This window comes from Chelonoidis abingdonii, chromosome 2 (assembly GCF_003597395.2).
Source record: "Chelonoidis abingdonii isolate Lonesome George chromosome 2, CheloAbing_2.0, whole genome shotgun sequence".
Lineage (NCBI taxonomy): Eukaryota > Metazoa > Chordata > Testudines > Testudinidae > Chelonoidis > Chelonoidis abingdonii.
In genome coordinates, this window is record NC_133770.1 from 63566194 (window position 1) to 63583066 (window position 16873).

Consider the following 16873-nt stretch of genomic DNA (forward strand, 5'->3'; position numbering starts at 1 on the left):
TCTGGTCTGCACCATCTGCCTAATTTCAATTTAAACTGGGTAGAGATTCCACAGGAGAATTATCCCCTTTGCAAGAGGATTATCTGCTTGTGTTGCTGCTTCCTACGTCAGCTGCCCCCTCAATTAGAAAGGGGAAGTGGCATGCCAGGGGACAGTGCATAATGGAGCTGAGCTCTATTACAGCTGATGCTCAACTACTACAAGCTCTGAAGTGCATGCTAGCAGTGGAAGTTAGAAAGTAGCAATTGGTCCTGCTAGCTTCCACTGGGGCCAGGTGAAGGAGGATCAGGACCGGTTCCCTATGGCCACTACTCTACAGCATCCAAGCTGGATGTTTTAAATGAAAGTGTTTTGCTTGCATCAGTTTACATAAGCCATAGTCGGGTTTTCGTAGGCAATGCTGTACTTGTACACTTGTTCCAGAGTGTACTGCAGCAGAGGTGTTTAGTGTTAAAGAACTATTCAAAATTTTGCAGTTACTTTTGGGGGATCCTATAGAAGCTTTAAAAGGTCTCACTACTTATTTGCAAATTACATATACAGAATTAACCTAAAACTCCATTTTAATCAATAATCACAAAAACTATTTGTGAGCAGTGTGGGTTTTTGTGAGGAGAGAGGGGAAATTGTTGGTTTGTTTTTCACTTCTGTTTATGTTAGTTTCAGCATAAGGTCTTACTGTAGAAAGGCTAAAGTGAGGGCTGGAAAAGAAAGCAATTGCACCAATACAGTATCCACAAAGATCTCACAAAGATCAGTAATAACAGATTGCAAAATGCAGATCTGTTAACGTAACCGTGAATTATAGTTTGGCTGTAATCAAAAACAGTGCTGCTCCTAATCACAAAAGGCCAGGATTTTGGCTTCTATATAGTGCAAAACTGTTTGAACTGTGACCTCGTTATGAGGAATTGCTGAGGAAAGGGTGGAGTGAGCACATTTCGTTTATAGAAAATCTTAGAACAGACTTGTTTCAGGTTTTTAATGAACATACTATAACTTAGTCCAGATCCTTATTCTGTGAGTGAGTCCTTCCTTCACATGCTGTGGGTGGGTAATGAATGTGCTCTTTTTCATTTCTCAGAAAACGCTCATCTCACAAGAAAATCATTGTACTATAGCAACTTTGAACCCAGACTACACTGGAAACACTGGAATTCCCTGAGTACAGTGCATGGGCTGTATTCTCTGAAAGAAACATTCAGTATTTCATGATATAGTTTGTGTGTTTTCAGCATACTTACGTAACTCCAACCCCCCACTCCCCCACAATCACAAACTTATTTTCTAATTAACCTCTAAGGTTGCACAATTCTCATGTTATATAACATTATGGGAAGGCCTTAGGAAGAAGCTCTACGTTCTTTTTATCTGAAATGACTTCCTACTAAATAGCAAAAGGCGCTAAAGTCATGCATGTTATTTGAGTCATTAATGTACATGCACCCTCTTTTGTCTCAATGTGCAGGAGCAACACAAAAGGAGAAGTGATGAGCAGGCTTTGCTTTTCAAGGCCATGCACTTCTGGGTGAATAGCTTCACACAGGTGATTCTCAGGTAAAAAGCCCAGAGGATAAGGCAGGAAAGGGAAACAACACTGTTTTAGCAGTTAGATTGGAGTGATAGTCAAAGACAATAGAGGCCCAAGAGAGCTGCCTCTTGGTAAAGTGCAGTAGTGCAAAGATTGACTGAGGACACTAAAAGAGGGAATTGTCAGTGTGCAGTTTGTGACCTGTTCCATTCAACGAACAAGACTTGTGTATATTCTGCACATAAAAGAATTGCACCAACTCTACTGTGTCTCACAATTTCTGCTCTAACAGCAAACTGAGTTGCAAGGCCACAAAATCTGCTGTTAGTCAAGAAAGGGGCAACTATATGTTTTCCAAAGTAGGATTGATAGCATTGAATCCACTGTATGTATTGTGGATGTGTAATGTGATGTGTAAATGCATCATTATTGGTTTACCAGCCAAATCCAGAGCTAAAGTATAAGGACTTGTAAACTATGTATCAGTAAATGGGAGGAAAGGGATTAAGAGAATATAGGTACAGAGAGCCTCAAGCCCCTCTCACACAGGTTTTATTCTGATCCACTGAGAGGAGAACCAGGCCTCGAGGGGCACATAGAAGGTAAAACATACACTTCTGATTTACCTCAGAGTTTCACCATATATTTTTGTTTTACTTTCTTAAGGCCCAATATACCTCTACCCCAATATAACACTGTCCTCAGGAGCCAAAAAATCTTACCACATTATAGGTGAAACCACGTTATATCAAACTTGCTTTGATCCACTGGAGCACTGCTTTACTGCATTATAGCCAAATTTGTGTTATATCAGGTCGCGTTATATTGGGGTAGAGGTGTATTTGGTGGTTCTTCCTTGCATTCATCAGTAGAGCCCCCCAGAGGACGACAAATCCATTTTGTGGCCACTTCTGAGGTTTTGAGATTTGTTTTCATTCCATATCAGAATATATTATTGAAAGAGCATATTTAGGTGAAATTTCATTTAGCCAAAAATGTTCAAACCAGCTCTACTGAACAGGAAACATAATGCATGTCTGTGTGTCAGAGAAGCTGGATTACTGCAACGTGCTGCATATAGGGCTATACAAGGGGCTGATCTATGGCCTGCAACTAGTATAGGAGATGGCCATGAGAATTAAGCTGGGGATAGCAGAAGAGAGTCTGCCTATCCACAACTTTGCCACTCTGAACCAGCAGCTGGTATATGAACTAAATCCAAATTCTTTATTGTAATTTTTCAAAGCCATAAATGGACTTTATCCTACTGATATATTTGAGCTTTTAACTCCATATATTCCATTTCAGGAAGAATACCTGAGGTCCAAAGATTGTGCAAAAGTGCAACTTGTATCTTTGCTCCACAGTCTTGTGTCTAGGAAAGGTCCTAACCCCTTAAACTAAGGAGTGCCATGGGCCTATTTAAAACTATCTGAGTTTACTTTTTGGAAAGGTAAGAGGTATGGCATATTGATTAGATTGTAATCATTGTATCTAATGGATCTTACCAGTTCTGAGGAAAGAAGAAGAATCGGGAAGGCAAACGCTGCATTTGGAAGACTCAAAAACATCTGGCAACTCAAAAACACCTCCCTCAAGACAAAACTGAACGTGTACAAAGCAACTGTTATTACCATCACAACATATAGCAGTAAGACATGGCAACTGACCAAGAAAGAATCGCAAAAGCTGGATGCATTCCATCACAAATGTCTGAGAAGAATACTGAGAATAACGGAGAGATAGGAATATAATGAAGTAGTCAAAAAAATTACTGGACAAGGCGCCTCTCACAAATAATCTATAAAAGAAGACATCAGTGGCTGGGACACGTGTGGAGAATGGAAAAAGAATGCTTACCAAATACTGTCCTGGAATGGAAACCAGAAAATGCAAGAAGAAAGAGAGGAATAACATGGACACGAACAGTTCTGAACAACATCAAGCACCTCAACATAAAATGGGAAGATTTAGCAAGAAGGGCAGTTGATAGGCAAGGATGGCAAATGTGGGTAGCCCAATGTATAGCAAAGCACATGGTGGACTAAGGTCTAAGGTCTAACGTTATAAATAGTCTATACAGTGTTTTTGTGAGCCATTTACAATACTACTGCAGCTAGGCATAAATACAAACACACAACTACAGAGCTGGCCTTTCTGAAGGCTGCCAATTGCTCACTTAACATGGCAAGAGGTGGCAATTAGTATGGGTAAAGGATTCATTACAATGGGGAAAAATTGAGGGGGGAATCAGAATGATGTACTATCATTGCCTAATGACATATTGTAGGTTGCTTTTCTTCTTTGGCAAATCTGACTCTCAGAAGTCCCAAGTACATGGGGCCTATCATCTCCCAACTAAGCAACTCTGGCACAGTTGGCAGGAAACAAAGTTTCCTCTCCATTTTTCATCAAAGGGGTTGGGGTTTGTCTTCTACTCCAAGGAAAGCACAAGGGGGTTTGAACCCCCACAATCACTCTCAGTTCCCTCCAACTCCTTGGCAGCATGGCTTATTCCATCATCAGCCACTGCTCCAGAATTCCCCACAGGGAGCCATACTATGGAGTAAAACAGCAAGTAAGATCCACGGATTTGGGGTGAGCAGGGCCAGCTCCAGGCACCAGCTCAGCAAGCAGGTGCTTGGGGCGGCCAAGGGGAAAGGGTGGCATGTTGGGTTCTTTGGCGGTGGGTCCCTCGGTCCCTCCCGGAGGGAAGGACGTGCCGCCGAAGAAGAAAGCGGCGCAACGGAGCTGCCGCCGAAGATCGCGATCGTGGCTTTTTCCCCCCCCTCCCTGCCGCCTGGGGAGGCAAAAACCCTGAAGCCGGCCGTGGGGGTGAGGTACAGTGGAAACACAGGAGGATGGAACAGCAGCTGTTCTCCTAACACTGGCCCTCTGATCTTGGGCCTATATCCCAGAAAGAGCCCAGCGCTTGCAGGGATCCTGTTGGAGAGGCTTCAGCAGGCCCAGGGAAAACAAGTAAATGATGCTGTGGAGATGGCACTGCCCTCTTCTGAGCCTTTCCCTCCCTACCACCTGCCCAGGTCCATAAGGAGTTTATCCTTTCTGGGCACACAAGCAGATAGGACAATTGGGTCCGTACTATGGAAATTTAGTTTGCACGGTGGATTTTACTTCTAGACCAGGAGTGGGCAAACTTTTTGGCTTGAGGGCCACATCTGGGTATGGAAATTGTATGGTGGGCCGTGAATGCTCACAAAATTGGGGGTTGGGGTGTGGGAGGCGGTGAGGGCTCCGACCAGGGGTGCAGGCTCCAGGGTGGGTCTGGGTATGGAGGGGTTGGGGGTGCAGGAGGGTGCTCTAGGCTGGAACTCAGGGGTTCTAAGGGCAGAAAGGAGATCAGGGCTACGGCAGGGGGTTGGGACACGGGAGGGGGTCAGGGGTGCAGACTCCGGGCAGGGCTTACCTCAAGCAGCTCCAAGAAGAAGAAAAAGCAGCAGCAGGTCCCCGCTCTGGCTCCTACACAGAGGTGGAGCCAGGCAGCTCTGCACACTGACCCATCCCCAGGCACCGTCCCTGCAGCTCCCATTGGCCTTGGTTCCCAGCCAATGGGAGCTTCAGGGGCAGCGCTTGGGGCAGAGACAGCATGTGGAGCCCCCTGGCTATTCCTACGTGTAGGAGCTGGAGAGGGAATGTGCCACTGTTCCCAGGAGCCACAGCACACGCAGAGTGGGGCAAGCCCCTGACCCTGCTCCCCGGCTGGAGCCCCAGAGCAGGGCAAGCCCCCGACTCCGCTCCCCAGTGGGACCTCGAGGGCCAGGTTAAAATTCTGAAGGGCCAGATGCGACCCCCAAGCCGTAGTTTGCCCACCCCTGTTCTAGGCTCTGGAACCAGTGCAGTTCCTTTATGAATGTACTAACATTGTACTTAACACTATTCTAAGAAGTGTGCCAGTTTTGCACCACTCCGTCACTCAAACTTCATCAGGTGCAGTAATTATGCCATACCATCAAATTTATAACATCAGGATATTAACAGGTGAGCTGCACTACTAAGGTATATATGAATGTAACATGGTAGCAGTAATGCACATTTAATGCAGGGTTACCATTTAGTTATACAAACTACGATAACGTGTGTTTAGTCATTATGGTCCCCAATCATGCTTTCCTTGCCCACCCCATACTCCCACAGACATCAGTGGGAGTTATGGAAACTCAAGGAATACAGGACTGAGCCCCTTCTGTAATAGATCACCGGTGGTAAACGAGCTTCAGATAGAAAAATTAAACATTTTAAAGAAAAAAATACATTTATTTGGCTTCCTATATTTCTCCCTTTTGTCTAGCAGCACCAAGTAGACTTCTGTGACTGGGGTGGGGGAATACTCTCCCTGCAATTGTCTTGCCTGTGAAACTAGCTAGCTTTATTCAGTTTAAATCCCCTCAAGTAGATTATTGTATTAATTCTGTAGCTTCAGCTGACCCAATAACTTAAAAACCATCAGTACTTTACTGGCTAAAGGTCCTGTAAAATTTTAACCTTGAGCCTAGCATTGAAATTTATTTGCAAACAACTCATCTTGGCTATTGTAACATATTCTATTACAGTCTTTTTTTTTTATTCTATTACACTATTTCATTTTCTTCTCCAGCTTTTAGAGATCAGAAAACATACATTCACAATCTATATAACTGAAGGAACTTAGTGGGATTTTAAGGTTAGAGCGCATTAATACTGGAGCTTATCTTTCTCAACACCTGAAAAATTATTATATTACATGCTCTACTGCATGTTAACTCTGCTAAACTCTTATTCCTCCCTATGAACAAGAAAATAAAAACTAAATTGTCATTTATTTTGCTCTTTTACTTTAGCAAGTTTCCCCACAGAGTTTTGGGGAAAGTTTCCAAAGTGTCTCAAAATATCAGCTGAAAGTATTTCTATCTAAAGGACTGATAGCAGATAGCAATAGTAGGCTCTTATCCTCTCTGTGGACCAAGTGCTAGAGAAAGAAATGATCATATATGTTAGGGCAGTGTATTACTTTCTCTCTTTCTCAGACTAAACTATCCTGATTTTGTGACGTCCACTGGAGTGCAAATTCTCTCACATCAGTTACAGATCAGTGCCAAAGAGCCAGTCATACTGAACAATCAACCCTAACAATATTCTTTGTGGTTTCAAAAAACAAATGGGGATGTGCCAGCCATCTTGGACTATTAAGTAAAGGGTACATCGCTATGCCTTCAGTTTTCTGGGAAGGTGGATTGTATACACCCAACTGCTGTCAGTTAAAGCATGATTGTACCATCTTACAAAGGTAATGGTTCAAATGACTCAGGATGTCATTACTCTGCAACATAACAGTGTCATTGCTGAATGTATGTTGGTGGAATGGGTTAAAAGAGTGTCTCTAATAACCAGTAGAAGTAGCTTCATGGCAAACAGAGGCGCCACTAGCCCTGTTGTCCACTGCAATGAGAAACCCATAGCTGGCCCGTGCCAACTGACTTGGGCTTGTAGGGCAATTTCATTGCAGTGTAAACTTCCAGGCTCGGGCTGCATCCCAGACTCTAGGACCCTGCAAGCTGGGAGGGGCCCAGAGCTCAGGCTCCAGCCTGAACCCAGAAGTCTACACTGCATTAAAACAGCCCCCACAGCCCGAGGCTTTGCTGTGTAGGCATTCACATAAGTCCTGTCGGTGCTACCACAAAGATGTGCATGTACCTGCTGTGCAACTAACACCTCACATTTTCACACCAAATGTCTGTGGTTAGGAAGTAAGTGGTTCTACAGTGGACCTCCATGAATTTTGATAGGTGACTCCATTGTGCCTTCATTTGAAAATGCAGCACCTAAAGTCAATTTTTTAAAAATAAGCCCCATATTACTGTATAATTAAAAGGAAAACAACAACAGCACATGTGTTGTCATGTAACTGCAGGTCAACTGGTCATGGTTTAGGGCCAGCCGTTTCATTGTTTTTATGGAAATCTGAATCCATCGTCAGGCTCTAAATTCTTGTTTTCTGAACAGTACCCAGCTTCTACTGACCACACGGCAGATCTGAGACATTCAACCTAAAAAGATATATCATCTTCTTACAACCAGTCAAGCAGTGGCATTAGCACCAGTTTTAAAAGCAATTTTTCATCCACACTCTGGAACAATAAAAAGATGCTAATGAGCAGCTAAGCTGGGACTCCCATGGGAAAAAGTAAGCAGGGAGGTAAAACAGACCTAATAAAAAGTCAAGATATACTAGATACCTGATTTAGCCAAGCCAGCAATTCTTTGTACTTAAAAAAAAAATAATGCATAACATTACTGAAGACCTCAACATTCTCCAGTAGGAGTATGGGGTTATGAACAAAACAACAACAGTTTATAGGAGTGGCCAGCTAATCTGTCCAAATCTACATATGCTAATATGTATAAGTGAACTATTCCCTAATTACTCTGCCAGCAATATCCTTTCATGAACCACTTCTGTAATTCAGCCTGGGAATTTGTACAAGTAAATTTATACACAGCACTATTTGATTATACCTGAGGAAGCAGAACAATCAGACAGTGGTGCTTTCTCTGCACAAAATATTAATCTCTAGGCAGACAGATGCAGCACTGGGAAATCATAATAATCAGACAGTTTGCAATGATGTGAATTATGCATCATTCGTAAGAAAATAAATTCTGTACAACAGTAAACTACTGACTTGTTCTGAGAACGGACACTAAGATTCTAAGCAAGTCACAGATGTTATTTATACTTTTAGTCATTTTAATCCTTTTAAATGTGTTTATTCTTAGTCATCTCATTTGTAGTGGGGCATATACACAAGCATCGAGAATGTGCAGTTTAACCCCATTCGGAACAATAAAAAAATATCAACTCCATTTCCAGCCAACTACATTTCAGAGCCCTTCAGCAGCATTTTGAAACTCTGAAAGGTTGATCTTGTGCTGACACTTCACCAGTATAACTACATTCACCCACGAAAGCTCATGCTCCAAAACGTCTGTTAGTCTATAAGGTGCCACAGGATTCTCTGCTGCTTTTACAGATCCAGACTAACACGGCTACCCCTCTGATACATTCACTAAAACTGTAAATAGATTTCAGGTTGTAGAAACTCCTGATAAACTACCAAAGGAGCTCTGGTGACAGAAAACTGTGTGTTAAGCCAGGAGACCAAGCTGAAAAACACACTACAGGTCAAGTAGCCTGATCAATATAATAATTTGTTCCAGGCTGGAACAAATCACAGTCTCTAGTTGAAGACTCACAAGAACTAAATTCTCTTATATACTATATCTTGTGCTTTGCAGGAAGTTTGTGAGACTTTTTATGAAGCAATAGATATGTCAAATGTGCTTTGATGGTGGCAAAATTTGTATTTAGTTAGAAGATTGAACCGCTACCTAAACTGTGAATCAAGTTGTCTGATCAATATAATAATAGCTGCAGGCTACAAAGAATTACGGTCTCTGGTTGAAGAGACAAGTACTGTATAATAGACACTGCAGCTCGTGCAATGTAGGCAACAATATAAAGCCATTTATGAAAAAAGCAGAAGTTGCTGCAAAGCATGTAGCTGCTGAATAGTTTCATTAATTGTTGACACTTCTGCCCAGAGACTACGTGCCCCAGTTCAACACATTCTTATTGTTGGGTTCTCACATTTCCTCCCTATATTTGACATCAGGTGCCAAGGCAATGACATTAGTCAACTGGCTTTCAGTAAGGACTAGTGAGAATTTCAGAGAGAACAAAAACAAAACCAAACCCCACTGGCCTAGATCTGATTTCCTTTTGATAAACATAGCTAAGATATCACCTGACAGATCCAGCATGTGAATTTAAATACAGTACTTAGAACCCCTTAACAGCAGAAGTCATTATATGCACTATTACATGTCAGCTTGTCAGCCAAATGTGCAGACAGTATCATGAACAGTAACACAGGACACAGAAAGCTGTGTTTTAGGAACAGAATCCAATTTGTACCTTACCTGTCTCTTTGTCTTGGACTGCTTCTAGGTGCAAGTCATTCAGAAGGCGCTCCAAAATCTTCTCTGGAGTCCCCGATACCACCACATATCTATCAGAAAGCAGAGAGTCCACAGAGTCATCCTCAATTGAAGACTGTGAGCGGCTACTCCATTCATCCTCCTCATCCTCTTCATCAATATATTTAAAATAAGGCACATCAAAGGTAGGCAACGGAAGCTCCCTGCCTAGAAAGGCAGCAGAATCCTTCCTGTCTAAATGAGGGTCAAAGATCCTCAGCCTGGAACTTCCCATAGTGTCGAGTTAATAACAAAGACATTCCCTAAATGCTACAATATCTTGCCATCTTATTTCTCTTGCTGGTAACTGAGTCCATCTGGCTGCTGAAAGCTCTGCAGACAGCTTGTGTGCGTGTCTCTCTCTCTCTCTCTGAGCGCCCAAGGAAAAAACTCTTACCTCCACTCATTCTCGGCACTCCCTGATGTGGGGGCTGGGCTATGTGACGACACTTTCCTGAGCACCAGAACATCTTGGTCTTGTTCCTTCACTTGAATCGTAAATATTTCATCATTCTGCTTTAATTTGGAGGGGGAGGAGGGAATAACAGAAAAAGAAAGTGGTAAATTCTCATGGGATTTGGAAAAAATTGAGAACTGATTAGAGCTACATTTTCTCCCTATGGAAGCTGCTACACACTGCAATTTCTGCCCATAATTTATACTCCAAAGCTTCACAATGCATCAGGCATCTGGGCAGATCTCTTGCTTGCCTTTTATATACATTAGCAGAGCTGGAAACGAGGGAGAAAGCAGTTCCCTTTGCTGAAGTATTTAAATTAAGAAATAGGGTTAATACATCTGGTTGGAGAGCTGAAATGAAAGAGGGGTCCCCTTTGTGACTTTTGTTACCAGTTTTTAGCAGTGTATTAGAGGGTTATTCACAGTACCAGTGATGTACTCATCTTCCATTTGAAGAATGCATGTTTCACTATTTTTTTAATTAATAAACTGGAAGACTGCTTACAATAGTCACAGAACTGCAAACACTTTCACAGCACTAACAATAGGTAACTTACTGCTCAAACAAAATGTACATGCTGTAAAACTACTGTGTGTTTAAATAGAGGCAATAAAATTAGTGAGATCAAAGATCACATATATGTTTCTAAGCCTCTATTTGTATTTTGCATTCAAATCTCCCTCCTTCTTAACAACCTTTTAATTATAAAAACAAGACAACACAAGAAGTTAAGCCCCATGAACATCCATAGTTTGAATCTAAGCTAAATTGAGATGTGGACATTATAGGTCAGGGCACTGATTTTCTTCATCTAGGTTCTCTTAAACAGGAGGAAGCTGAACAATCATCCGTTTCTGCTCTCACAGCCTATATCCATGAGCACAGAGCAACTAAAGCAAGCTGACTATGCAGTGTAGAGATGAGGGTTTGCTGCTGACTGAGCAGCGTGCATTGAAACATAGTGACTGATGAAGAGCTTCTGACCACAGTGAGATTCTCCTGCCACAAGTGCATGAAGCTGCACAAAGAGAGGCAGAAAACATAATGCAAACAGATATTTCAGTTACTGCTGCTGCAGCTCTAAGAATTTATTAAAAATATAAAAAATGCTTCATGGTGATTTGGTTTGGCATTACACCGTTCAGTAATTGTTGTATGCTGTGTAGTTGTAGTCGGGTCTGTCCCAGGATATTAGAGAGACAAAGTGGGCAAATATCTTTTCTTGCATTTTGCTGTGATGCTGGGAATATCTTTCCCAGACCTCAAGAAGAGCTCTGTGTAGCTTGAAAGTTTTTCTCTCTGACCAACAGAAATTAGTCCAATAAAATATATTACTTCACCCACCTTGTCTCACTGGTCAGTAAATCAGACCAGGGGTGTGTCTGTTTTTTTGCCACCTCAAGCACAGCAGTCAGGCAGCTTGCGGCAGCACGCCTGCGGACAGTCCGCTCATCACGCGGATTCGGCGGCGTTTCTGCAGGTGATCTGCTGGTCCTGCACCTTCGGCACCTGCCGCCAAATTGCCGCTGAAGCCGCGGGACCGGCGGACCTCCTGCAGGCATGCCGCCGAAGCCTGCCTGACTGCCACCCTCACAGTGATCAGCATGCCACCCCCCGCAGCTTGCTGCCCCAGGTACGAGTTTGCTGTGTTGGTGCCTGGAGCTGCCCCTGAATCAGACACAAGCTTTACCCTATTTAAGCAATAAAACTAGCACTTATGTATCAACTGCACAGTATTCATAATCCATCAGAGAAGTGGAACTGGGCGGCTGAGGGAGCGGGGGCTGCCAGTGCCCCTGCAATGGAAATATTCTGGGGGCTCTATCCCCAAATAAACCCCTGCATGATAAGGAGGGTGGCGCAGAGACAAGAACAGGATTCAGAGGAACTGGAGTGGCCACTGCAGGGCTCAGGAACAGGATGGGGAGTAGGACCTGGAAGGGCTGAAATAGGCCTGCCTGGGAGCAGTTGGGACTCTCCTTCCTAGCCTGGAGCCAGCTGCCCACTCCTCCCCTCTCTCAGTACCTCTCCTCACTTCTCCTTCTGTCCCTCCACCCACCGCTCCCCCCATCTATCAGCTGAAAGAGAATCCCAAAATATGAAAGATTTACTGAAAGCAACAATGTTCACGATGCCATACAGCGGTGCAACTTTATGATTAGCCTTTTATTTCCTTATTATTTAATATTTATTTTGTGATAGCACTCAGAGGCTCTGATCCTGCACATATGAAGACATAATCCCTGCCCCGAAGAGCTTCCTGTCTAAGAAGATTTCTTTATTAGAAAAGACCATGAAGAATTGACCTATTAAATTTCTTCAAGGTCAGACATACTGGTACTGAACCAATTAATGTCAGATATTCATTGCAACCCTCCTGAGGGGCATTAGTGAGGAGCCACATTACAGGAATACTGATGCATAACTGTAATCTTCTATTTCACCAGATGTGTTTTTTGTTGCCTACACATTTACAGAGCTGCAATGAAAGAAGAATAAAGAGAGAAAATAACAAACAATTCATCAAAAGACAGGTTTATACACACAGAACTCTCAGACATCCTCTAATCCTGATACTCATTTCCCCATAATCCATAGATATTTTAAGGTGAAATACATATTGGGCATTTATATAATGTATGGTATTATCAACATCAGCGGACCATCTACATACACATATATGGAAATGGGTTTCTAGTGTGTGTAAGTGTGTATTAAATACATGTACGTTTTGTGCAGAACACTAGTGGGCAGTGGAGGAGGCAGAAGCTATATCATACTGATAGAGCACTAACAATATCTTATCCTGGGAAAATATAGTTTCCGATTTGAAATCCTGCTAAACACAAAGCATTTCCAGTATCAAAATAAACTAATGTTTCAAATCTCCATTAACCACTTGGATAAGAGTATGCAAATTAACCGCATAGTGCCCAGATAGTAAAGTTTTAACAAGGTTCATTCTTTCCGTCTTCTTTGCATATTTGTTTCAAATTATAGAGTGACCATGGGGCCAGGTTTTGGCTTCGCAAAATGTATTCACTCAGGACTCAGTTTATATATAAAATAAATAAAATCACATGAAGAAAGGACCTATACATATCCCAGGGTTTAAAGTGTTTGTGTTTTCAAGACTAAAAGATTTTCATTTGAAATTATGTAAAGATGAAAAATGTTTCTCCTATTAGAATCTTGTATGGTCCAGGAGATAATTAATCCATGTTGGAAGAAAACTGAACCAGGGCCACCATCAGGCTGCCCTTCCTACATCCATGGGGAGAAGAGAACAAGGACGATAGAGAACGTAAAGTATTCGAAAGGGAGGACAGAGACATGAGCAAGATTATGCCCTGTAGAATTTAACAGTGAGTCAAGATATGTTTCTCTCAATAGTCATTTTAAGTTTTCATATTCAAAATATTGAACAAAACAGAAACACTTAGCACTTTTTCACAACAATGTACAGGCATTGTCTAACTGATCTGTACTATACCTTTGTGAGCTAGGCAGCTCTGTATTATTATCTCCATTTTAACAATAATGAAACTGAGCCAAAAAGGCTGCCCAAAGTTACACTGCAAGTCAGCAGCAGAGTCACAACTAAGCCCTAGTCTACACTACAAACTTAAAATCGGTAGAACTACATCGCTCAGGGATGTGGCAAATCCACACCCCTGAGCATCAGTTATATGGACCTAACCCTTGCTGAAGACAGTGCTGTGTCAACAGGAGGGCTTCTCCCCTCGACATAGCTACCACCTCTTCGGGAGATAGAGTACCTATACCGACGGGAGACGCTCCCCCATTGGCATAGGTAGCATCTTCACTAAGCATTAGAGTGGCACAGCCACAGCACTAAGTGTAGACAAGCCTTAAAACTCAAGTGTTCCTGGCATCTCAGCTTCAAGCTCCGTTCACAGGATCACAGCTACTACTTTGTGTTTTGCTTATTTGACATTCACTTCACACCGGAGAAAGGGGGAAATAACTTAGTAATAGCTGGTTTCAGGGTTTGCTTGGGGTATGTCTACACTACCCGCCAGATTGGCAGGTAGTGGTCGATCTATTGGGGATCGATTTATTGCGTCTACTGTAGAAATGGATGAATTGATCCCCGATCGCTCTGCCATCAACTCCGGAACTCCATCACAGCGAGAGGCGGAAGCGGAGTTGATGGGGGAGTGGCGGCCGTTGATGCCGCACTGCGAGGACGCAAAGTAAATGATTCTAAGTCAATCTAAGATACGTCGACTTCAGCTACGTTATTCTCGTAGCTGAGAATACCTCCACAGAATAGACCAGGCCTTGATTTTGTGCTTTTGTAGAGGAAGCATTGCCTAGAGGATAGATCACAGAATGAAGAGTCAGAAACTCCTAAACTGTAATCTGGATGTGCCAGTGAATCAATGCGTGACCTTGGGAAAGTCACTTACCCAGATTCCATGTTTCTCTGTTTCCCCGTGGACAAAGCGTCTTATTTACTTACATGGTACTGTGAGGATTAATTCATTTGTGTTTGCATAGCGTAACCCACACACCTGCTGGGTGTGGTGTTCTGTCCCATCCAGTGGCACTGAGACCAGTTAGAGAGAGATAAAATGATTCTGTTCTACAGCCTTAGCTAACACCCAGTTGGCTTTTAGCTCATACTGTAGAGGCTCATGCACTAAGCTCCATACGTCCCCAGTTTGGTCCTGCCTGTCAACGACCGGGGTCTCTTGGCATTACAATAGCACTGTCAAGTACTAACTAACTATTATACTTCATGTTTGCTGTGTTTTTTAAGTAATTGCCTCTTGGAATCCAAGTACAGTACACCTACCTTATTAGATCACCCCCACATGCAAGCTACTTATGGTCAGAAGTTTCAAAACAAACAATAAGAACTACTTGACCTGACAGCTCTTTTGACCAATATTATAGTCAATTTTCCACTAAAGAATCTATTTGTCTGCTATTGAAATAAGCCATATTGTCTGCACTGTGATTTAATTAAAATTAAGGCTGTCGATTAATCACAGTTAACTCAGATGATTAACAAAAAAAAAAAAATCACAAATTAATTGCGCTGTTAAACAGAATACAAATTTAAATTAAATATTTTCGATGTTTTTCTACATTTTCAAATATATCTATTTCAATTACAACACAGAATACAAAGTGTACAGTGCTCACTTTACATTTTTGATTAAAAATATTTGCACTGTAAAAATGATAAATAATTTTCAATTCACCTCATACAAGTACTGTAGTGCAATCTCTATCATGAAAGTGACTTACAAATGTATTTTTGTTACATAACTGCACTACAACAAAACAATGTGAAACTTTAGAGCCTACAAGTCCACTCAGTCCTACTTCTTGTTCAGCAAATTGCTCAGAGAAACAAGTTTGTTTACATTTATGGGAGATAAAGCTGCCCACTTCTTAATTACAATGTCACCTGAAAGTGAGAAAAGGCATTCGCATGACACTGTTGTAGGTCGCATCACAAGATATTTATGTGCCACATGTGCTAAAGATTCGTATGCCTCTTCATGCTTCAGCCATTGTTCCAGAGGACATTATTCCATGCTGATGACACTTGTTTAAAAAAAAATGCATTAAATCTGTGACTGAACTCCTTGGGGGGGAATTGTATGTCTCCTGCTCTGTTTTACTCGCATTCTGCCATATGTTTCATGTTATAGCTGTCTTGGATAATGACCCAGCACATGCTGCAAATATGACAAAATGTAAAGAAGATACCAATGTGAAATTTCTAAAGATAGCTACAGCACTCGACTCGGTTTAAGAATCTGAAGTGCTTTCCAAAATCTGAGAGGGATGAGGTGTGGAGCATGCTTTCAGATATCTTAAAAGAGCAACACTCTGATGCAGAAACTACAGAACCCAAACCACCAAAAAAGAAAATCAACGTTCTGCTGGTGGAATGACTCAGATGATGAAAATGAACACGTCGGTCTGCACTGCTTTGGATCATTATTGAGCAGAACCCGTCATCAGCATGGACGTATGTCCTCTGGAATGGTGGCTGAAGCATCAAGGGACATATGAATCTTTATCACATCTGGCACGTAAATATCTTGTTATGCTGGCTACAACAGTGCCATGCAAATGCCTGTTCTCACTTTCAGGTGACACTGCAAACAAGAAGCAGGCAGCATTATCTCCTGCAAATGTAAACAAACTTGTTTGTCTGAGCGATTGGCTGAACAAGAAGTAGGACTGAGTGGACTTGTAAGCTCTAAAGTTTTACTTTTTTTTTTTTTTTTTTTTTTTTAATGCAGGGGGTTTTTTGTACATCATTCTACATTTGTAAGTTCAACTTTCATGATAAAGATATTGTACTACAGTACTTGTATGAGATGAATTAAAAGACTATTTTTATAGTGCAAATATTTGTAATAAAAATAAATATAAAGTAAGCACAGTACGTTTTGTATTCTGTGTTGTAACTGAAATATATTTGAAAATGTAGAAAACATCCAAAAATATTTAAATAATGGTATTCTATTATTGTTTAATTGCACAATTATTTTTTTTAATTGTTTGACAGCCTTAATTAAAACAATAGAAAAATACTACCATTTATTCTGAGCCTGTCAATAACTGTGGAGTGCTATAAATATTTATGTATGTAAGGTAACTAGACAAATGGAACTCCCTGTTTAGCTGGTCTTAAGTTTTGTAGGTCTCTTCACATAACTGGGGATATGACCCTGTTAGCTATGTGAATTCCTAATGATATTCAAGCACAAATGACAGTGATGAAAACAAGAACAGAAGGGGTGCAGGTTTCAGTGTTGCAGACATTTCCACATTGGTTTCTCTGTATTACCATCAAT

At 41.7% G+C, this 16873-nt stretch overlaps 2 protein-coding genes across 2 annotated transcripts in view; both read right to left on the reverse strand.

Moving 5' to 3' along the window:
* The window catches only part of RAPGEF5 (Rap guanine nucleotide exchange factor 5), an 85068-nt gene extending 75268 nt beyond the window's left edge, over positions 1-9800 (reverse strand). The window contains exon 1 of the mRNA XM_032783394.2: positions 9509-9800. Within this exon, the coding sequence (XP_032639285.2) occupies positions 9509-9800 (292 nt within the window). The remainder of the gene's footprint in view (positions 1-9508) is intronic.
* A 28-nt stretch (positions 9801-9828) lies between these two features.
* LOC142046255 (rap guanine nucleotide exchange factor 5-like) overlaps positions 9829-16873 on the reverse strand; it is a 92643-nt gene continuing 85598 nt past the window's right edge. The window contains exons 10-11 of the mRNA XM_075061991.1: positions 9963-10081; positions 9829-9925 (exon numbers count right to left, since the gene is read on the reverse strand). Of these exons, the coding sequence (XP_074918092.1) occupies positions 9829-9925; positions 9963-10081 (216 nt within the window). The remainder of the gene's footprint in view (positions 9926-9962; positions 10082-16873) is intronic.